The following is a 23461-nucleotide window of genomic DNA, read 5'->3' on the forward strand; positions in this document are numbered from 1 at the left end:
AGCTGACACATTTATTCCCAAAAAACTAGGTCAGTGGCCCACAGCACAAGGGAGTTAGGGTTGGCCTCCTCTCAGCATCACGAGCTTCCCGAGGTCCATTCCAGAGAAGAGCACAACCTCCTCAGAGAGAGCACCCCACAACAGCCCCAGACCTGCTCCCACCCTGACATATTCACTGCGTTCATTCACTGAACCTTTCTGGCCTCTCCTATGTGCTGGGCACTCACTGTTTTAGGCACCAAAGATCAGAGAGCCCCAGTCTGGTCAGGAAGTGAGACACCTAATTATGCAGCATGAGCAGAGCTCTGATTGATGTGTGTACAGTAGGGTTTGGAGTACAAGGGCAGGAGCAGTGAACTTGGCCAGTAAGAGATGGGAGAGGAACCAGAGAAGGTCCTCACCAACTGGAGACTTGTGAGCCAGAACCCGAAAGGGGACTGAAGGGAGGCCCCCTGGTGGCCAAGGAGGAGAGGGCAGTGCAGGCCAAGCATGCCTGGTCAGCTGGACAGTTGCGCCTCAGTCTGGCTGGAGCATAGGAACTGCAGGGGTGAGTGGCAGGTAGGAAGGCCAGAAGGTAGGCAGGATCCAAATCTTGGAGCCTGCTGAATACCTTGCCAAAAATCTTGACTTAAAATAATTGTCAGTGTGCAATCCCAGCACTTTAGGAGGCCGAGGCAGGCGGATAACCTGAGGTCAGGAGTTTGAGGCCAGCCTGACCAACATGAAGAAATCGCTACCAAAAATACAAAATTAGCCAGATGTGGTGGCACATACCTGTAATCCCAGCTACTCAGGAGGCTGAGGCAGGAGAATCGCTTGAACCTGGGAGGTGGAGGTTGCAGTGAGCCAGGATTGCACCATTGTACTGCAGCCTGGGCAACAAGAGTGAAACCCCATCTCAAAATAAAATAAAATAAAATAATTGTCAATGAACCAATGACTTCCCTTTCAGACTCCACATCTGGTCTCTTTATTTGGCTCTCTCAGCTCAATCTGGCCTAGATTCTACCTTAACATAGGGGAACTCTAGAATTCACACTCAGATCCTCTAAGCTTCCAGTTTATTCTCTATTCATCTCCCCTACTCAAAGGGAAAGCAAATTACAAAGCATAAATAATAACAATAATGACTAGATGGCTATGGCACTGAAAAACTCAGTTATCAAATTATGTCACAATTGACAGCAAAATAAATTCAATGCTTTAACAAAAATAAGCTTAAAGTAGCAACAAGGTTAAAAAAAATTAAAGCTTTAAACATAGCAGTTGCATTAGAGCTAAATTCAATTTTATTTACGAGGCAAAATATAATTACATTTAAATTTGAGGGAACATAATTTAATTCTTATTAATGACAGAAAGACTGAGTGAGATGCTTTAATGCCAGAGAAATTGTCTTATGTTCATGGATGGGAGAGAAAATTAGATTCAGCACTGAGCATTCTCCCCTGTTACAAGTCTCATTTGTGTAGCCAGAATTGTTCCTTCTCTGAGAAGCATTAGTTTCTCAGCCCAGAAAGCACAGCACTGACATCCAATTAAACATCAAAAGGAAACGATCAAGCTAGGCTGTTTCTGTATAGGTATGTTATAGGAGGGGAAACTCAAGGTTAGAATTTCTCCAGAGGAATAATATCCATTGAGACTTGACATTTCCTGTACCCCTTCCCAACAGCAAGTGATAGCCTAAAATCAAAGTTCAGAATAATAAATATCCAGGAGATTGACAGTGGCATAAAGAAGGAAGGGAATTGTCAGAGAGAAGCAGGGAAGAGCCTACCAGGTGTCTGGGAGGTAGTGTGGAGGTTTAGACACAATGAGATGGTCAGTACCTAACATTTAATCAAAGACTAGAAAATTGGGCCCAGACAAGCATGCTGCTAAATACTGCCAGAGTTTAAGGTTGATAAACCAAGAGCTGGCAGATTTGTAATTTAGTAGAATTTCCCCTGACAGCCCTGGAACATTTTCTATCAGAATTGGAGCTCGTCAGTATGCAAATATAAGCCCTCCTGAAATTGGGCTGCAGAATGAAGTTTCTATTTGGATGCCCAAGCTGATATCTTATACAAAATCTCCAGTTGTCTTCCTGAATCAAACTGCTGTTATTATAACTTGTAATTAAAAAAAAATATTCTTGAATGGAAATTTTACATTTTACAGAGCTCCTTCGTATATGTGCTTCATGATTTATTCAAACAGCAAATACATTAACCTCTGACATTGCAGATGGTGTTATTCCCAGGAAACTAGGGTCCGAGAACTTGGGTGACTTAATCAAACACAGTCTGGGGAAACAATGATTCACTTCCAGGCTTCTCTGGCTTCAGAGCCCATGTTTATCCCCTGTACAACTCTGCCTTTGGCTATTACCAAGGTTTATGCTGAAACTGCCAGTAATTCACGTATCAGGTTTTGGGTAGCACTTCATTTAGTAACACTGCCAGAGGAACCATGTAAATTGGATCATGACTTTGGTGTACTAATATTACTACAAGGGTTTCAGGAAAAGAGCAATTGCTTTCAACCGATAGTCAGGGAAGCTTATTGGAGGAAATGGAATTTAAGGTGGTATTGGAGGTTGGATATGAATAGGTAGTGATAAAAGGAAGAGGCAAGTACCTTGCAGCAGCCAATTGTAGAAGTCAAAGATTTGTAACATATACACAGATGGGAGATCAGGGCATTTTCTAGGAAAGACAAGTAGTTTGAACTGGCTTAGCTTAGGATATCTGTGGCAGTAGTGAGGGGGGAAAGGTGAAGGAAGCCAGCATGAATAATCTTGAAGGAGTTTAGGTTTTTTCTGTCATGGGGAGCCACTGAGAAGTTTCAAGCAGAGGTGTGATACGGTCAGGTTTGGTTTTAGAAAGCTACTCTAGTGTCAGCATACAGTTGGAGGAGCATACCTGGGACAGCCAGGTGAAAGTGTCCAGGGATAGTTAGATAGATGAGCTTATGACTGAGTGGAGAATGAGCGTTTCACAAAAGGTTATCAGAATCAGAGATCGTTGGGAAGAGAGTGTAACATCAGCTGTCTCTTCGTTTCACCCAGTTGGGCCCTTTTAGTGGGGGTCTGTTTGTGTTCCAGCCCTGGCCAGAAATACACATACCAGTCACATCCTTTGGCTTCCTTGCTCACTAGTTCTTTCCTGGCTTGTTATCCTTCTGCAAAGTCAGCTCCTATTTGGAGGGCTCCTCCAAGCTAGGTTTGAACTCCTTAATCAGGAAGCCAGATACTCTCCAATTAAGAGGAATAACAGTGGCTTACTGCTTCCTGTGGTAGGTGCTTTGTAAAGATTTGAAATTCCAGTCCTGGGGGAATAGATGTGGAGACCTGCTCTACACCCACATACTAGAATCCACTTTTCTGCTTGGTTTGAAAGCTCTCCAAGCTCCTTGAATGAGGTGAAAGGCCATGTGGTTTCCAAGGCTCGTTAACTTTCTGCCATCTCAGTCTGTGGAACAGAGCCATGGCTTGAAGCAGCTCTGACTTTCGGGTGACGGGGAAGGAAGTTGAAAAGCACAGGAGAGTAGCTTGGGTTTGGCCTCAATGTCTAAAGGAGACTAATTACTGTAAGGAAGTCAGAGGTTCCTTTCCTGTATCTTCTTCCCCTTCTGGCTTCTTCTTGAAACCTGCACTGAGACTAAAAGCCATCTGTCCAACTTAGTGAGGGAGGGAGGGAGGAAGCGTGGGTGCCATCCTTTCAGCATGCTAATTTGTACAAAATAAAGAGAGATCTGATCTGTGGGAGAGAAAGTTAACTTTTAATTAGCCTACTGTGTGCTGAGCATGGTAGCTGGTGTTCTGCTCATTTACACACATAGGTAGACTTGAGTTTCTTGTGGATAGGAATAATTTCATATAATCTTGTATCCTCAGCCCCTGGGCATATTTGGCACCTAGTAGATGCTCAATATATTTTTAAATCTTTTATAACTCTGGAAGATAGATACCATTATCACCATTTTATAAATTACAAAAATCAGACTCAGAGGTGTGCAGTATTTGTTTCACATAGCTAGGAAGTAGCAGAGAAGATTCTTGCCTGATTCCAAGCCTCTGCTCTGTGAAAAATCACAGAATCTTACATGGAGCCTTTTGTTCTGTACCACTGAGATCTGGCAATACAGATACAGTTAGAAGACATGTTTCCTGTGTAAGACTCACTGGGGAATGCAGAGATTAATTTGATGCTAGCAGGGTCCTCTAGACAACTCAGGTAGACTAATAACCCCTAGAAAGGAAGATCTGCTTTGGGAAGGCAGAATGTGAAACTCCTTCCAGCTAGGACACTTTGAAGGGGCTTCAAGGAGGACGTGGCATTGGAGCCCGAATTCAAAGTGCATTTAGATTTGAACATGTGAAAATCACAGTAAAGGAGCCCAGACCATGAAAATGTCACAGGCAGGAGCATAGAAGAGGGCCTAAAGAGTTCAGTGACCACCCTCTGGCAGCCACTTGTCCAGCTGTCCCAGCTGCCCCCCTTACATTGACTGTTACTTAAGGCAGCCAACAAGTTCCTACGCAAGTACTGACATGCATGTCACTGTATGGCATAGGATAAGGCACTTCCTGGATAGGCCCTAGTTTTCCCATCTAGAGAATTCTCTTCTAACCATAGAGCCGCTTCTAGTTTATCTCTTTTTCTTCCTGGACTCCAATCCACCTGAAGGAGATCTCCTGGCCAGAATCAGGCCACTTCCTGCCCATTGCCAGCTCTCTCCTGCCTTGACCTCCTTCATTTTCTGCTCTTCCACTGGTTCTTCACTCAGCTCCCCAGGTCTCTGTGCCTTTATTCCACATCCACCTTGCAAAACCCAAGCTCATTTTGACCATTCACCATTTCTGATCTCACAGCTAGGCTTATGAACACCTCTAAGCCAAATCCCATCATGCTTGTGACCTTGAGCCTCTCCTGGTCCCTCCCAGCTACAGTTCCTGTACTTTGTGAGCTCTTGCTTTCATTCGCCATAGGGGCTCTTTCAAATGTCCACCGTCTATTCACCGGCACCCTGCTCTGGGGAGATTCCTGCCTCCTACTTCACTGAGAACACTGAGGCCACTGGTTCAGTGCTGCGCCATCATCCTGCTTGCTCCCTGTACAGCCTGTGTCCCACATGACTCTCTGCCTGATCCCTCTACCCAGAGGCTAAAGTACCCACTAAGCCCATCCCTCTGTGCTTCAGAAACAGTCCTCTCTACCAGTTGAAAGCCACCTCAGTTGAACATCTCCTTGCTCCCTGCAGTATCTTCAACCCCACCTTTCCCTGATACTTTCCAGCACATAAACATGAAATAGTTGCCACAAAGTGGGTGTTCACTCCATAAAAGATATGCGTGATACAAGGCACAGTACTTGGTGTTCATTTAACCCACACATAAGCCTGAAATATTGGTATCTGTACCCTATTTTGCAGATGAAAAAGTCAAGGCACAGAGAGATAAAGTAATTTGCCCACACATACACTGTAACTCACACAGTGGGTGGATGGAGGGATGGAGGGATAAATGGATGGATAGACACTTAGATGGTATGGAAACAGATAGCTGGTAAGGTGATTAGACATTTGGGTAGATGGACAGATAGATGGGCTGATGGATGAGCAGACGGATGGAGGATGAACAGACAAACAGACAAAAGGAAAGTCAGCATTGAGTTGGGGTGAGGGAGGAAACTCAAACACTGATTCCAGAGATCTTATAGTCTAGCTGGGGCCACGATCTAAGATGTAATTAACAATCAGAGGATACCCTCATATTGCATCTGAGGTATTGTCTAAACCCGATCCCACAACTCATAGGCCAAAAATCATGTGAATCACAGACATGTTTCATTTATAGCTAAGTACCTTTGAGCATTTAATGCCTCTAAGCGTTTCCATATCTGTGATATGGGAGTGAAAGCCTCATTGCAGAACTCTTGTGAGGATTTAATGAGTTAATATTTGTGTTCCAACAACAACAGTTCTGGAACATTGAAAGTACTTCATTTTCTTATTGTTGCCTTTAATGCTGACTATTAATAGTTCAGCTTGGACTTTAAGTATGCCAGAATTTCTGATAAACTCCCCTAGTTGTGCAGTAATTCAGATGAGTTAGTGATAAAACAAAAAATCCAGGAATCATTTAAAATTAAAAAATAAACTCCCCAGTTGTGCAGCAACTCAGATGAGCTAATGATAAAACAAAAAATCCAGGAATCATTTAAAATTAACCCTCTGTTAAAATTTCTTAAGGTCACTCTTAGAATCTCAGGTCCTCAGCAAAATAGAACAGTTTTATTTATTATCTCTTTTAGTGCTAAATGCAGACTTATGAAAGTACTTCCCAGGAGGTCCCATGGGGCCAGGAGTCTGTTTCCACATGAAGGGAATTTTAGAAACAGCTTCATCTGCACCTGCTCCTTGTTGAGCAGGAGGGTGTGCAGATCTTTGGGTGGAAGCCTTTCTACCCTTTACTTGTATCAATTTTGAGCATCTTTCCAAGTAGAATAAATTTTATGGAAAAATTATGCATAAGTCTCTCCCTTTAGGACAAAGGCACAGCTTTTCCTACCAGCTATTTTAATGAACAGGATTGTAAAGTTAAGTCCAGACAAATTAAAACGTAGCTGTGATAGGTCTCAGGCTTCATCTGGGTTTGCATGGGGATTAACATTTAATGAGAGGAGCCTGGGGCAGCTTTTCCTGTACATATATATATTTTTGGCATAATTAACCAAGAGCCAAACCTATGTCTTTTTCCCTGCCCTTTTGCCCCTTCCTCATGTGTTCACCTCCTTCCACATCCTAGAAAGAGAACAGACAGGTGTGGCTTGGGCATTAGCATGAAGAAGATGTGTCTGTGGGTGTAAGGACCAAGGCATTGGTTTAAATCACAGAGTTTGCACACAGAGATTGGAGGAAATGAGTTTCCAAGGAGCCTAGGCACAAAGGACACTAAGCCTTTACTTGAATATAGTTAACAAAATAACTTGTGTACAACATGGCACTGAAATAGAGTCACGTCAGCTGACGTACACCTCTTCCGTGAAGCTTTTTTTCATTCATCTATTTTTTCTTTCTTTTTATTTTTTTTTCAATTTGAGAGCAGGTACTGTTTATTAGCCGACCAGCTTAGAAAAATAATCATGGTAGACACCTTACTTCATTCTTCTAATAAGCCTGTTGATCTCGTCCTCCCTGTTGCCAGCATCTCCACCTTCTACAAAATGGGTGGTCCTTTTCTTCATTCCACCTCAGAGAGAAGATAATTTGAAGGGCCACGGAAAGTTATTTGCTTCTTTGAAGTGTTTTCCAACAGTATACATCTCATGGATCAGATCCTCCATGCAGATGATGCCATATTTACCAAGAGATCAAGTCATCAAAGTGTTACCTGTCAAAGCAATTCGCTTCTTATTGATTTTGCCATAACCACGCTTGTAGATTAGTTCATTTACTGACTTCAGATTTGGGTACCCCCATGCAATATATGGCTCTGTGATCCTCAGCATGTTAACTGAAGCCTTGTTGAGCTTCATAAAGGCTCCATTGAAGATTTGACGAAGGCGAAGAAGTCGCAACACCTTTCGGACCTTTGGGCTCACACCATTGATACCCCTGATCCTGATGACAAACGCCAATTTGGGTTCTGCAGGTATATAGAAGTTGCCAGTTTTTCTTGCCATCTACACCATTTGAATTTCATTTCTGTACATCTGCCTGTATTCCTTGTGATAGTGCTTCACTTTTTTCATAGATAACCTTCTTCCTTGCCTTTTGAAGCATCTTTTGGGCAAACTTCTTTCTCAGGCGCTTGATCTTCAGCTCTGTGAAATTTCTTCACTTTTTCTTAAGGGTTTCTGGCACAGCAGGAACCTTCTCCTTCTTCTCTTCTACACCCTCCATGGTTCCAGCCAGAAAAAGAGGCGATCTATTCTTGCAACAAACATTTGTTGAAAGCCATACTGGGCCACACCTGGTGCTAGTGCCAGGGAACCGTCCCATCAGGTGGGCTTCCAGTTTAGAGAGAAGACAGTGCATGAGTGAGGCAAGGAAGAGGCAGGGTAGGGAAAGGGCAGTGCTGTGGGTTTGATTTTCTCTAGGTGAAGAGCTCATACTTGGCCAGATTCATCTCCAAGGACGTGTACAGTTCAGTCAAGAACTCTATAAGCTTGGAATAGGAATTTTAGGACAGTTGGAGATTTTCCCCTGCTTTTGAGAGGAAGTCCAGACTACAAATACAAATGGCTTCTACCTAGGTTTTTATTTTCTTGGCTGATGGTGCCATGCTAGGTGACCAGAGGAAAAGCAAATATTTTGTTCTTCAGAAACAACGTTTCTCTGCTGGGTGACTTGGAGCTGTGCTGATGGAATCATCTTAGGTCCTCATCAACGAGTCATATACACAGCATAGTGTACATAGAGCTTTTCTTTTTCTTTTTCTTTTTTTTTTTTTTTTTTTTTTTTTTGAGACGGAGTCTCACTCTGTCGCCAGGCTGGAGTGCAGTGGCATGATCTTGGCTCTCTGCAACCTCCACCTCCTGGGTTCAAGCAATTCTCCTGCCTTAGCCTCCCGAGTAGCTGGGAGTACAGGCATGCACCGCCACGCCTAGCTAATTTTTGCATTTTTATCAGAGACAGGGTTTCACCATGTTGGTCAGGATGGTCTCAATCTCTTAATCTCATGATCTGCTCACCTCAGCCTCCCAAAGTGCTGGGATTACAGACATGAGCCACCATGCCCAGCCAAGCTTTTCAGGTAAACTATTTTTTTCAGTTCTCACTACTCATCCTGGAGGGGGACCTTCATTACTCTCCTCATTTTAGGAGTAAAGAATTTTGGCTCAGAGAGATTAAGTTTCCCAAGGACCCACAGCTGGGAAATCTGAACCCAAGTCTACCCTATGGCTTGCGTACTCCTAGTACTTCAAAAGATTCCTCCCAGACCCCAGCCCTCCAACATTCATTCAGAAAGCTCTGATATTGGTCATGTGAAAGCCAACTACCATTTATCAAACCTTCCCTTGTTATTGTGTATGTTGCAAAAGCCAGAATTCACATCTGATCTTCTGAGTTAAGTCTAGTATACTTGCCACTACATCTCATTTCCTTTCTTATAAAAATGTGTGTCTTTATTATATCCTGAATATGTGCATGCATTATGTTAGAAGCTGTACTTTCATTCATGCTGAATTGATTTAAGTTTTATCTGTCTGCTATGCTAGAATGTAAACTCCTTGAGGTCAGGAAAAAATCTGTGCTGTCATAATCACCATGGAATCTGCAGTGCCCACTGTGGGGCTTACACACAGGGATCACCCAAGAAATCAACCAAATGAAAGTAATTCCTGTAGCAGTTCTCCAAAGTGTAGTAGTTGATGTCATCCCCATTTTACATAAGGGAACTTGCGTCTAGGAGAGGAACTGTGACCCACATTTCACAAAGGACCACTTACATTATGTAAAAGACATATGAGCTGTCAAAGCACATTCTTTAGCATCACCCTGTTTAGTTTTCACTAGCCACTTCAGGAAGTTATGTCTGATTTAATGTCAAAGCAGAACCTGAGAAGGAAAAATAAAGCAGTTCCTTTTGTTTCAAGATATTTGAAAAAAAGAAACAATAGGGACTGTGACATGAGGACATATGATAAAGTAGTATCTCAGGTTTCTACTCTCATCTTGAGTCTATGGGTCTCTTCACTCAGTCAGACAGGCCCATCTGCAGAGAACCCAAGCACTCCCAGGCTGTGTTACCATCAGTTGGCACCCCGTAAACATCAAGGTTGCTTGGTTCAGGCTCCTTTCATTAAAATGTGTGAGAGCTCACAACCCAGCTTGTAAAGTGCTGGTGGAGGGGTGCTAGTCACCAGGTCACTTTAACTTCATGCCAGGAAATCACATCTAGTGTAAACTGGCAAGGAAGTTGGGTGTTTGGATGGACGGAGCCATAGTCTCCAGATGGGAAGGGTGAGACTAAGTGCCTGGGAAACTCTGTGTAGAGGATCTCATTTCATTTTATATATCCAGGGTCTGACTTGGATGTAACAAAGGATAAGCAGGGCCGGAAGTGGCAGGAGGTCAGGGTCTGCTGGAAAAGCTGAGAGTTTCCCTCAAACGTCAGCCTTCCTTGCCTATTCTGAGGCTTAGTTTCCTTGTCTGTAAAATGCCTGCCTTGAAGTACTATTTCAAGGATTGTCAAACAACGAAAAGGCACTAGATGATCACGTGACCTCATAGAATGTCCTCATACTATCTGGGCCTCAGTATCCACCCCTCTAAGAAGGATAATAGCCAGGCGTTCTCACAGCATTGTTGTGATAGTTTAATGAGAAATTGTCCATGAAGAGTGCTTTGCAAACTATAAAACTTGATGTGAGCATTAGTTAAATGAAACAAGGCTTTCCCACATATTACCTCATTTGATCTGACACCAACCCTGTGAAATTGATGTAGTGGGAATTATTAACCCCTTTTTACAGAAATGGAAAGCAAGGCTCAATGAATTGCATAACATGCAACTTGCAGATCACCCAGCCAGCAGGTGGCAAAGCCATAGGTAGATCAGACCTGTCTGATCCTGAGTTCCATGTTCTTTAATCCATTGTACATAGCAAAAAGGTGCAGACATGAGTAATAGCTGTAGGATACTTGGATAATCTTTTGAATGCCAGTATTAGTTTGTGCTTTATCTGGACTACGATCTCCTGGAGGGCAGACATTATATCTTACCTCTGTATTTCTAGCACCAGGAATAGTCTCTAGCGTATAGTAGGCATGTGTGGATATTATTAGTAGACTACATGAATTACCATGAATTTATTGATACCTACTATATATAAGGCAGAAAGAAGCCTCTGAAGTGGTTGCCATCATCATCCCCACCTTACAGAGGAAGAAAAGGAAGCTTATGCCTATTGAGTAGGTCACAGAGCTGGCAGAACTGAGATTTGGAATCACATCTGATTCCAAGTCTACTGTCTTTCATCCATACTGTCTCCAGGTGACTTAATAAAGGGAATGAAGTACCTTTTAGCTAAGACCTGAAGTCTGGAAGTTCATTGTGGGGAAAAGCCTGCCTCTTCTCTTGGTTCATGATGGGTTCCATGTGCTCTGCTGCCTGAAAACTCTGTGGCTTTGGCCCCAGCAGCCCACCCCTCTCCTGGCTCACACCTCAGTGAATAGTGTGCTGTCTACTGTTTACTTTCACACCATAAACCACCACCTGGAAAAAGTGCTGAGTAAACCCAAACAAATACTAAGCTGATTTGTCATCTCTCCAAGGGCTCTCAAGGGCAAGTTCCAGCCCTGACCCGAGCCCTAGGCTCCAGAGTCACCAGGAGGTCATTGCCCTTTCAGTGTTGTGCAGAAGAAGTGGGAATTACAGAGACTGGACCCAGGATGTCCTGGGGCCTAGAGATTGTCATTCTTTATCTTGAGGCAAGCCCAGGTTGTTGTCTATGTGAGCAAGAAGGGAAAGGAGCTTGAACAGCATCCTAGAGGATGCTGATGTAGCTTGATATAACTCCACAGCCCTGTCCTCATGTGGGACAGTCTCATACAGGCAGGTCGCTAGAGACAGGTGGGCCTGGTTGGACTTTCAGCCAGGCTAAGGGGGGTGTGGTGAATGTTTACCATTCTCAGACACGTATATTCCCAGGCATGCCCTGCTTCATCTGTCGTCCAACAAACCTTAATAAGAGGTTTATTCTATACCAGGATCTGTGGTGGGTACCAGGGATAGAGGTGATCAGAGGAATTAGACCAGCCTCAGGTTGTTCCTAGACTACTGGTAAGACAGACTCAGAAACAGAAAAACACTCTACCATGTAAAAATGGAAAAGAAAGAAACAAGTGAATAACCCACAGGGTGAATTACAGGAGATTTCTCAGAGGAGGGGTTACTTTTCAGCCAGTTCTTGGGGGTAGATTACACTATCTAAGAGGGAGAGTGCTCTGTCATAGAATCCCACATTCTTATAGCCTGAAGGAACCTTAAATGACGTCAGGTTCCACCTGCAATAGATGAGGAAACTGATACCCAGAAGAAAGGAAGTGACCTCCCCAAAGCCACACAGCAGATGAGCAGCTGAGCAGGCCTACATCTCACAAACCTCCTAGACTCCCTGTCTAAAGCTCACAGTGCTGGCCTCAATTCAGTAAACCTTTCTTGAGTTACTTGATCTTTGTCATGCTTTTTTGTCATCTACTTCACTGGGTGCTCGCCAGAGCCCAGTTAGGTCAGCAAAGGGCTGCTGCAATGCGGCATCACACAGCTCACAGTATCCAGACCAGGAACTGTTGCTTAGAAGGTCACACAGCTTAGAAGCTCCTGAGTCTGGCATAGAACCCAGGTCCCTGGCTCCAGGTCAGACATCCCTTCCCACTTTACAGCTGAAGAATCTGATGTGTAACTGTACAATTAGCACCTCCCTTTTGAGGTAATGTGCTTGGCAGGATGTCTGGCACAGGAACACAAAATACATTGTAACTCTTAGTATTTTTAAATTCTCAAACATTTTATTTATTGTCTTGTAGACTGGTAGGAAGGTCTGAGCCTCTGAGACCTAATTCTTTTTCAAAGTGGCTAAGGTATTAGCAGCTTGTAAACCAAGCGTCTAGCTTGGAAGGGAGATGAGCAAATGCGCCTTGACAGAGGCGCCAGCTAATATAGTTTGAAAGAAATGAAAAGGGTTGAGATTTTCATGTGAATTTGAAGTATGTTGGGCCACGAGGCATGAGAATCAAGTCAGAGTCTCTCTCCACCAGAGCCCTGGCAGAGAGCTTCAGTGGACATGGTTGCTCCACCTGTTTCCTAAAAAGCAGTTGCATTTTGGAAGATTTTACCACCTCCGCCTGTAGTAAGCATGAAGCTGTAGCTGGCCTGGAGCCTGAGGGGCTTGTGAATCGGGCCGTGTGTGTTTTTCACCATCTCACAGATGGGCCTTTGTGAAGGGCGAGCAGCTCCACTCTGGCCCCTACTCCAAACCGTTTGCTTTGGATCTGAAACCCCATTTAGATGGTTCTTGGAGTTGGGGTGAGGAAGCAGGAAGCTGAAAGACTGAGAATAAATCCAGCAAAAGCATAGAATAAACTGCAGGTTTTGGACACCAACCCAGAGTATGCCCATCGTGGGTGGGGTTCAGCCTCCCTCCTACGCCTCAACTTCAGTCAGAGTCCAGGCAGTCATGAAATGCAGGCCCCAGAACTCATCACATGCCCAGCCAGACCACAAGCACTTCATTTGGCTATGGGGACTCATCCTGACTTTGTTTTCACACATAACTGGTTTTTAATTAAATTTGACGTTTCCTGACGTCTGTTCAGAAGGCTGGTCCCCTTTGGAAGGGGCAAGCACAAAGGCAGGGACAGGCTGGCAAGAGAGAGAAGAAAATTGAGCCGAGCCCTTCAATCCTCCTCTTTTGGTGGGGAAACGGGCACAGGGCAGGCTTCTGCTCAGAGAATTGTTCTCATTCAAGGGTCATTGTCCACAGCGATTAGTCTCCCAAGTCTCTGGAATCCCGATCTGTCACAGAAACCCAGGTATGTAACCAAGTGTGACTCTGGTTTCCAACAATAACTTGCTCAATAATTGTTTGTCTGTTTCTCCTCCTTTCCCTGCCCCTCTGGCTGCTGCCTCCCCTCCTGGCCCTGGTGTCCTCCCTCCTTTTTCTCCTCCCTACAGAGATCTGTGCTGCTGACTGTGGCGGCCATGGCGTGTGCGTAGGAGGCACCTGTCGCTGCGAGGATGGCTGGATGGGGGCAGCCTGTGACCAGCGGGCCTGCCACCCACGCTGTGCCGAGCATGGGACCTGCCGTGACGGCAAATGCGAGTGCAGCCCTGGCTGGAATGGTGAACACTGCACCATCGGTATGGCGGGCCGAGGTTCCCGGGGATCTTCTCTGGTCTGCAGGACACCTTTGTCTGTCGGGGCATTTCAGGGCCAGCCTGAGCCCTCATTGCATGTGGGGATGGGAAAGAAAGTCCTTTCATCTGGAGGCATTACGACTGGCATTTCCTAGCCATCAGTTGGGTTTAAACTCACAATTTGATAGTTTCAACCTTATTCCTTCCAATTTCCATTTCCCCGGTCCTGGTTAGCTGGTTAGCACACCTTGTTGTTCAGCTCCTCCCAGGCTAAATGCAGTATAACTCTGTGTCAAGAAGGTTTGTGTTCAGGAATGAGGCAGATGACCACCTCTTAGCAGCTGTGGACAAGCCCTGTCAACATGCTGAGCCTCAGTTTCCTCACTTGCAAAATGCGGATAATAATATATGTAAAGAGCTTAGCAAAAGCTGGCACAGGAGTGCCCAGTACATGCAGCCATTATTATCCAATGCATTATCTGGCTGGGATGGCTGGGGCTTGGCTCTGAGCCCTCCATGCCCACTGGGCTCCTAGGTCAGAATTCCCCAAGAGGTCTGGAATCCTGGGGAGAGCTCCCCACAGGCCCTAAGGCCACATGTGGAGTCCATTAGGGCTGGGATCTTCCCCATCCTCAGCTTCCATCCTGTCTGCATTTGTCTCCTTTCCTCTCCCTTGGGGGCTTCTCCGCACCAGCTCCTGCTGAAGCAGCTCTGTTGGCAGCTTTGAAAACAAGCTGATCACTTCATTCCCTTCTTTCTGCCTTTCCTGCTGGTTTTGTTGATTTTAAATTCAGCCAGACGTTTTGCTTGGTTTATTATCCTGGAATGAACACTCACCAAAAGCTCTTTATTGAATCAACTGGTTTGTGTATGTGTGTTTTAACTTCTTCCCCTTCCGTTTTTTTTTTTCTGGTTTTTTTTTTTGTTTTGTTTTGTTTTGTTTTGTTTTGTTTTGTTTTTTTAAATGAAGGGTCCGTGATCAGACGGTGAGCACATGGCTTTAGAAGGCACGATTCCAGGTGCCTTTCTGGCTCGGAAAGTGACCTCTTGGGTCTTAGAGAAACTGGAAGACAAGCCCCACAGCTTTTGAGAGACAAAGGAATTTTGAGCAAACAGAGCTACCTCTTATCCCTTGTGGGTTTTTTTAGTCTTCCTTGTTTTTGTTTTGTAGCCTAAAGTTAATTTATATCCTTGGTCCCTGCCCCTGCAACATCCCGAGTTTATAATTGGCCATGGAATGCCTTACATTTATTAATATTAGTAATAATAATAATGGCTTTGGATTTTTAAGTATTTACAACTTGCCTGGAGCTGTGCTAAGGACTTTAACTGCATTATTTTATACTCCTTACAACCACCCTGTGAAGCAGTATGTATTATTTCCTCATTTTCAAGGAACCGAGGCTTAAGGTCACGGAACTTAAAGAGGTAGAACAGGGATTTGACACTTGATTTTTTCTTGCCAGCTGCTTGCTCTGCAGCCCTTGCATGGCAAAGCCCAGGTTTTCTACTGAGACACCTGTTCCTGTCCTTCCTGGAGGCTGTGCCCTGTCATTGAGGTTGCACTCAGCCCCCACCCTCAAGAGAGCCACTACGTAGCAATGGCAGCCACTGTGTCAGCCTCTACAGGTTGTGCTGCGTCATCTTACTGTGTGATCCTTGATGGCTTCTTTATATCGGTGTCATCCTTCCTTAAAATTGTCCTGGAAACCCCTTAGTGAGAAATGGCCCTGGTCATCCAAGGAGCCTCTTTAAACTCTGCTTTCCCCTCTCGGTCCCTTTTCTACATGACTGAGGATGAACCAAACTTTTAGCTTCCCAGCCCAGAAGAAAGCCCATGCGCAGTAGAAAGCCCATACCTATTTAAAAAAAAAAAAAAAAAAAAGCCCAGAGAGGGCCCATTCTGTTTGCTGTCACTTGCTTACAGAGTTCCCAGCTCATCTTACCAAACTCCAAAACATTTGCAAATGTTGGACAAAAATGTTGTAAGATAAATGCATCTCATCCTAGAGAAACTCTCCCTAGTCACAGATGATTCATGTCAGGGCTTGTGGGCAGGCTGTTTTATTTGTAGTGTTTTCTGGATATTCGTCAGCCTGGCTTTAAGAATGTCCCTTTTATTTGGATGCCAAGAAGTCAAATCATCCTCTTCTACCTCCCCTGTATACTCTGTTGTCACTCTTCAAGAACAGATACCACCTTGGGTTTGCAGATGCCTTTTCCTCTCCAGATAAGAAATACATCAAGGCAAATATGCAAAATATAAGAAGAAGGTTGACAGTCCTAAATACCAAAGAAATGTCATAGGACATTGAAGAAGCAACGGACTAGTCATAGTGCTCAGTTGAAAGGACTTTGGCTGGGAATTCTATTACTACCTCTCATTGTGTGGTGAGCATTTTCTTTGTCCTTGTCTAATTTTCCTGCATGGTAACCTTCTCTGTGGGTCTTTGCCTGTGGCCAGTTGCGTCCCCACGAGAAACTCAATACCCTTGTGCTGAAGGAACACTTCAATAACCCTGTGGGATATAAGGAAAGGGGGAGGGGAGGCAAGGTAGAGAAACAATGGTGCCATCCTTTTCTTGTTGAAATAGAAATGAGAAGGAAAAATTCATTTTTAGTCTTTGATGGTAACAAGAAGCATTTCCCTGTTTCCAGAGAACTCTACTCCCTGTGAGGGTGATTTAGGAAAAGAAAAAACTGCTGATGTGAAAAGTTAAAAATTCAAAGTGTTAAATTTTCTCTTGTTATCAGATTTCATTGTTATACGAAAGGTCATTATTGTGCAGCTAGCTTCTAGCTGCAATAGTCATTTCCCACAGCAGAGAAAGAGCTGGTATCCATGACATGATTTAGAGACCTCTAGGCAGTGGAAGCAAAAAAAGAGGTGGGCCTGTTTATTTACATCCTGCCGCCCTGCATAAACAGGAAGGAGTGGCTTGATTACCATATACCAGGAATACAGAATTTAAAGAACAAGACAAATCTGGGCCTCTAATGGCCAAGTCCCCAGCATTAAGAACCTTTTTACCCCAATGACATTTCCCAGAGCAAATGATTATAGTAGGAATTAAATATCTTCTTTTTTTTTTTTTTTTTTTAAATATCATCTTTTAGAGCTTTTGGTTCACCTTATCTTTCATGGAAGCTACTTGATTCTTCTCAAGAGAGGTTGGTTTTCAGAATAAAAGGGAATTTGACAGTGGCATCCTCTTCAATGGCAGTATTTTTGTCAAACAGCAAAAATATTTCACTTTCAATCCTAATTCTTTATGACGTTAGGAATCGCCTGTCTCTTTGCATCTTGAAGAAGGGTCTTTGGTAAAAGCACCAGCCCAGACCACGTAGTTGCCTGAGGCTTCAGCTTCTCTATCCGTGAATCACAGAATGGGGTGGCTAGAAGAGATCCCCAAGGGTGATAGAATCCCAGCCCCTTCCTCCACTGCCCACAGAACTGCACACCCATCAACCCAAAACTGAGTCACCTGCTCCTAAAAATACCTCACGAAGAAAAAGGGATTCTTCATTTTTACTCTAACTTATATGACACTAATACTTCCACTTACATATGTGAAACCCAGTTTTCCTAGTCCAGAAGTTAAGGTAAGATGGATTGATTTGAATCTGTTTCTCAAGCATGTGATTGACAGAGAGTCACCCAACGCATATTTTTGGTTGTCTTTTCAAAGAGTTTTATGGATCCCGTAAGTCTGGGACTTGACCTCTGATTTCCTATGAGAAAGCTGAAAATCATAGTTAAATTTAACAAGGCGTTAACTTTTTTCCCGATTTCTTTGAAAACACTGCTAACATTTTGGATCAGTTCTACATGGTTTTTCTATTCACCACAGTGCCCCTTGTCTCTAAAGTTTGAAAACACCTGTAGAAAATGCCAACTTCTGATTACATTAATAAAATTCCAGCCTTGACTCCAAAGCTGTGATTGTTCAAGGTACCAAATATACAGAATTATTTACCAGGCTTCAGGAGAGCTGTCCAAATCTAGAAATCATGACTTTTAAACAAAAGCTTCCTCTGAGGGTAAAGATCGAAATAATACCCTGAAGATACAATGACTTGAGTGAGCAAAACCAGACTTTCCAATGAAGAGAAATTGTTTGTTTTGTTTTTTTTTTTTTTTTTGTGACGGAGTTTCGCTCTTGTTACCCAGGCTGGAGTGCAATGGCGCGATCTCGGCTCACCGCAACCTCCGCCTCCTGGGTTCAGGCGATTCTCCTGCCTCAGCTTCCTGAGTAGCTGGGATTACAGGCACGCGCCACCATGCCCGGCTAATGTTTTGTATTTTTAGTAGAGACGGGGTTTCACCGTGTTGACCAGGATGGTCTCAATCTCTTGACCTCGTGATCCACCCGCCTCGGCCTCCCAAAGTGCTGGGATTACAGGCTTGAGCCACTGCGCCCGGCCTGAGAAATTGTAAATAATAGCCACAATATCTTCCAGAGTGATTTGTCCACTTTTAGTTGTTTTTTTTTTTTTTGTTTGTTTGTTTATTTTACTTTGTTTTGTTTTAAGACAGAGTCTTGCTCTGTTGCCCAAGCTACAGTATGGTGGCATGATCTCAGCTCACTGCAACCTCCACCTCCCGGGTTCAAGCAATTCTCCTGCCTCAGCTTCCCGAGTAGCTGAGACTACAGGTGTGCACCACCACACCCAGCTAATTTTGATATTTTTAGTAGAGACAGGGTTTTGCCATGTTGGCCAGGCTGGTCTTGAACTCTGGACCTCAAGTGATCCACCAGCTTCGGCCTCCCAAAGTGCTGAGATTACAGGCATGTGCCACCGTGCCTGGCCCTTTGTCTGCATTTGAATGATAGCTCTCAGATTTCTTTTTCATAATCAGCAAATCCTTAACCAAGAGCCCACAAATCACTCATGAGGTATCAGCACCTGTGATAACACTATGGTTATCCCACTGGAAAGCATTCATTCACAACAGGACCTGCGGCTTGCCAGGACAGATTCTGACAAGGAGAAAGAGAAAATTTATAGGGATCTACCTCAAGTGATCAGAGCACATGTTTGATTTGCTGATGATTCTGGGAGACTTCACCCCACATGTGGTAAAGGTGGGAACCTAACTTTGTGAATTTTTGTCAGTGTGGGTGTCACTGACCAGTTATCGAAAGAGAGAAGAGCACTAATGAATCCAAGAGCTTAGCAAGAACATCTCTTTGGTGGTGTGTCATCCATCTGAAAGAAGCTCAGATGACTAGAACCACCAACCCATCCCCAGCTGTAGTGATTCTTGTTTCCTGTGACCTAACCTGTACCAGGGACACAGCCCTTAGAGTTGCCCTGAGTCTCCTGGCGAATAAGAATGGAAAGCCTCTTGCCATGTTCTCCATAACTTTGGATAGGGAGCCCCTGAAGATTCTTAAGATTATCCCAAGAGAAACCTTTGGAAACCTCTGTTGCTAGAGGCAAGTCAAGGAAAGAAGTTCTTATGTTGGTGATCAGAGAAATGCCAAAGACACGTGAGACTGCACAGACCAACATCATGCCAAAAGCTCAGTCTGTAGCATAAATAGCTATAGTGTCACTACTGTCTCCGACTTTTCACGTAGCGATAAGAACATAGTAGAAACATGAGAAACGTTTGTCCAAGGCCAAAGAAACAAGTGTGGCCCAAGAGGAAAGACGACTACTGCCATCATCTTCATCCTGAAGTTCTGAAGAGAAAGGTGCAGGAATTGATTAAGTCCTGAATCCACCTTCCATAATTCAGACTCTGCATCATCTTTTCTAAAAGTTGGTACTTTAAAATCATGAATTTTTCAACAATTGTACTCGAGCATGTGTGCCAAGGTTTTCAAACAATAAAAGCAACTTACAGTATGGACTTCTGCATGTGCCTTTTATAAATACATGGCACTAAAGTTCAAAGACTCAGTTATCACTCCCATTTTCAATAGCCAAAGACAAGGCAGGTCCGTTCCATTCCCGGAAAACTCATGGACTTGGTATTAACTAGCTGTTAGCAGCTTTTGGATTCACAGTGTGGTTTGGGGGCTCTTTGTAGCAAAGGAATCCCTTTTGATTTGTGGAGTCAGGATTTGAAGTTTCGAGTGTCCACTGTTGTCTCCTGAAAACTTGCAATGCTGATGATAACCATTTCCAGTGACTTCTTTTCCTACCTATGGTCTGAATAAATTAGTAAGAGTTTGTAAAGGTATCCAAAACATTTTTTTCACTGACTAGAGCTCTTCATGATTAATGGGGCTTGAAACTGAAATGGCTTTAGAAGAGAGGGAGCTCTCTTAAGTCAGCCACTGGTCCTGGGGAGATGACCCTTTAGAATGGATGTAATCTTTACTCACCACCAGAACCATGATACCACCATTAAGTTTGGAAACAAAGTTTTTTTGTCAGAGAAATCCCTCAAAGTGGATGCTGCACAGTGATATGACCACTTGGATCCCAGTGATGGAGTCTCATCCAGCCAAGCCATCCCTGAGAAAGAAATCTAGGGTCACTCCACCTCTTCTGTAACTGGATTCAGAGTTAGCACAAGAACTTATTATTAGGACCCTCCAAAAAAGTCTGCAGATATGAAAGCTAAGAAGACCACTAGAGCTGGGTAATTCTATGTATTCATACTCTTCGATAGCATGTCCTGGGAGATGAGATAATAAGAAATTTTAGGCCACTTTGCAAAATTAGACGAATTAGCTGGACTAAGACTAAAGTGACAGATGGACCAAGAATCCAGAAAGCTTTCTCTTTAGCCAGAGATATTTCCTAGGCCATTTTTCGTGTGAGCTGTCCCCATTTTTCATTGCTTGGCATTCCATAGTTTTGTTTACTCACGCCTGCTTAGTAAGTACTCTCATGTTCCCATATTATATTCTACATCTCATGGACTCCACAACATCTATAAGAATTAAGAAAAGTATGTGGCCTCAGCTAAAATTTTCTCTTCCCAATTTTCCGCTTGGCTGTGCAGCCTCCAGAAGCGTATTTCAACTTGAACCAGAGACCACATGGATACCTGAACTGAGAACACAGCCTCTCATCCACTAGTCTTTGAGACTATATATATTGATGAACAACAATGTCTGTTCTATCCAGAGAATTGAAAAAATATAATTTATATTTTTTTTCTGAAGAGAGTAAGAATGTTTAAAGAGCCCTAGGGATTCCTGATAAGGCCACACAGTTGCAGTCCAGTCCTGTCTGATGGACTTTTGATTCATGTGTGAAATTGAGCTGAAGCTGGAGTGCAGCCTGTCTGAAGGCATCATATTCTTCAGGAGACTGCCCAGCTACATAGCCTTTGCAGAACACACTAGGGGGAGGTGTAGAGAGATAGGGAAAGAGAAGCTCCTCGAAGGGCTATAGCTACAGCCTAGGTAGGGCAGGTGAAATAGTATTAGTGATTTATGCTGGGTATTAAGAGGCCTGCCCTGTTCTAAACACACAGCCAGACACCCATATATGTACACAGTGGGGTTTACTTCAGAGCAACCTTTGATACCCATCCTCAAATAAGCAAAACTTTAGAAGGCCAGATAATTCAAGGCTTAGACACAACCCCTCCACTGGAAAACAAAGCACACATCATTCTGTCTTCAGAGTTAATAAGCATTGAAAAGTTGTCGGGTTTTCTTTTCTTTGTCCTGTTTTTTACAGTGACATCCATTGACCTGCACCTCATAGTCTGTGTAAGATGCACAAAGGAGGGATCCATCTAACTTAGAACACTAAGCATTCGGCATTCAAGCATATGTGGGCACATGTGTTCATGGAAAATTCAAGAATGGCAAACAGACAAACTAGCAATATATTTGACCAAAGACTCAACCCCTTCGCTAGTGCATATCAGAGATGATTCAAATTTTGCATATTTCTAAATTCCAACTTCTTGGAAATACCTCTTGGAAATGCCCAGATGGGGCACCACTTGTTCTTGGTATGGCTGCTTCACCTGTAGGGAGGTTGGATGCTGCTCTGAGTAGTCAAAGGGACAGGCTCTGGTTTTCTGTAAAGCCAGACAAAGCTGGCAGAGCAGGAGTGTGGCCGCTTTTGCAGCTTCCCATCCTCCTTTGTCTGTTTTCCTTATTCATATGTCTTCTTGTTTCTGTGATCACATTTCCAAATGCCTGGATCACAGAATGAGTTGAAGTTCCTTTTGGCCATTCCTGGAGAATGCTTGCTCTCCCTCCTCCTCTGTTGTGTCGTCCTGTCTTTGATTTTATTTTCCCCACCATGGCATTGGCCAGTCCCAAACGTGGGGCACAATCCCTTTGTCTCTTCAGCATCTGGCATGGTTATGTGGCAGGCGGTATTGCACTTACTCAATCCTACCTTAAATGTCCTGTCTTTTATCTCCCTAGCTCACTATCTGGATAGGGTAGTTAAAGGTATGGTCTTCCTTCCTCTATTTTCCTGTTGTCTTTGTGTGTGTGTGATTGTGTATGAGCATAAAAGAAGAAATGTGTATATAAAAATGTATATACACCCCATAAGCATGATGTCTAGATGCTACCACATCCCCAGTTTTGTCACAACATCCATTGCCCAAAGGGCATGGGTTTTCAGTCAAGAGGTGGTTGATATACCTGGAGTGTCATTCTCCCCGCAAGATGCTCAGATCTGTTTCTGACAATACCATTGTACTTTTGTTATTCCCTCCCCCCACCCCACGTACATATACCTTTCACTCTTTCCACCCCATCTCATGTCACCCTGCCCATCTGTTATGGCTCCTGGTCCACCAGAATTAAGATGCTGGCAACCAGGGTGGGTGGCCTGAGAGAGGAAGAGACCCAAGAGCAAAAAATTTTAAGGACTACTTTTTAGTTCTACTGTGTTTATTCATCCAACAGGCATCTATGGAGCACCCACTGTGTACTAGGTACCTGTGCCAGGGTCTGGAGACAAGGGGACAAACAGACTCCTGACCTCAGTTTGCAGATGGTCTGTTTGTTTTGTTTGTTTCTTTCTTTTCCTTTTCAGAGAAGGCCTGACTTTGGTAAGTTTTATCTTTGAAGAGTATTCCCTAAAGGCAAAGTAATTCCTTCCTTTTTAAACATTTACATTAATTAGGTGGTACCTAATTTTCCAAATAGGCCACATGGCTCTAAGAATAAGTCTCAGAATAATCAGATATGTGTGCTCTTAAAAGACTCTAAGCTCCTTGAGGAGAAATACCATGACCTATTCATCTTTTTGTTCTCAGGCCCTAACACAGCACCTGGTACAAAATATGTGCTCAGCAGATAGGAACATACTCTGGAGTCAGACTGCTTGGGTTTGAATCCCAGCTTCCACACACAAAGGATTTAACTTCTCTTCTCTTGCTAACAGGACCCACCTCATAGGGCTAGCATGAGGATTAAGTGAAGTAACGAATACAAAGTGCTTAGTATATGGGCAGGAATGATGCTCAATAAGTATGAATTACGCTGTTTTGTCATCATATTCTTATTCTCACCCTTAATTTGAAGAAGGACTTCATTAGCTAGATTAATTTTTGAAACTGTAAAGGAAAAGGCTAAATTGGCTTTTAATAAGAGATAGCAACAGCTGTTTTAAAACTTATGGAAAGGATTTTGGGGAAACATAACTGACTAAATGCTTTTCAGCTGG

General features: G+C 43.6%; 1 protein-coding gene and 1 pseudogene across 13 annotated transcripts in view; one reads left to right on the top strand and one right to left on the bottom strand.

Moving 5' to 3' along the window:
• Positions 1 to 23461, top strand: part of TENM4 (teneurin transmembrane protein 4) — a 3057282-nt gene that overhangs the window by 2917756 nt on the left and 116065 nt on the right. For 10 of the 12 annotated variants that reach the window (XM_032296006.1, XM_032296008.1, XM_032296015.1 and 7 more), the window contains 2 exons: positions 13670 to 13855; positions 22207 to 22233. In XM_032296006.1, coding sequence (XP_032151897.1) covers positions 13670 to 13855; positions 22207 to 22233 — 213 coding nt within the window. The remainder of the gene's footprint in view (positions 1 to 13669; positions 13856 to 22206; positions 22234 to 23461) is intronic. The other 2 variants (XM_032296013.1, XM_032296014.1) reach the window with 1 other exon arrangement.
• Positions 7071 to 7907, bottom strand: LOC116563336 (annotated as a pseudogene). The gene has a single exon (XR_004274344.1). The product of XR_004274344.1 is annotated as a 60S ribosomal protein L7 pseudogene (transcript).

This window comes from Sapajus apella, unplaced genomic scaffold, assembly GCF_009761245.1.
Source record: "Sapajus apella isolate SASKATOON/1434 unplaced genomic scaffold, GSC_monkey_1.0 scaffold34, whole genome shotgun sequence".
Lineage (NCBI taxonomy): Eukaryota > Metazoa > Chordata > Mammalia > Primates > Cebidae > Sapajus > Sapajus apella.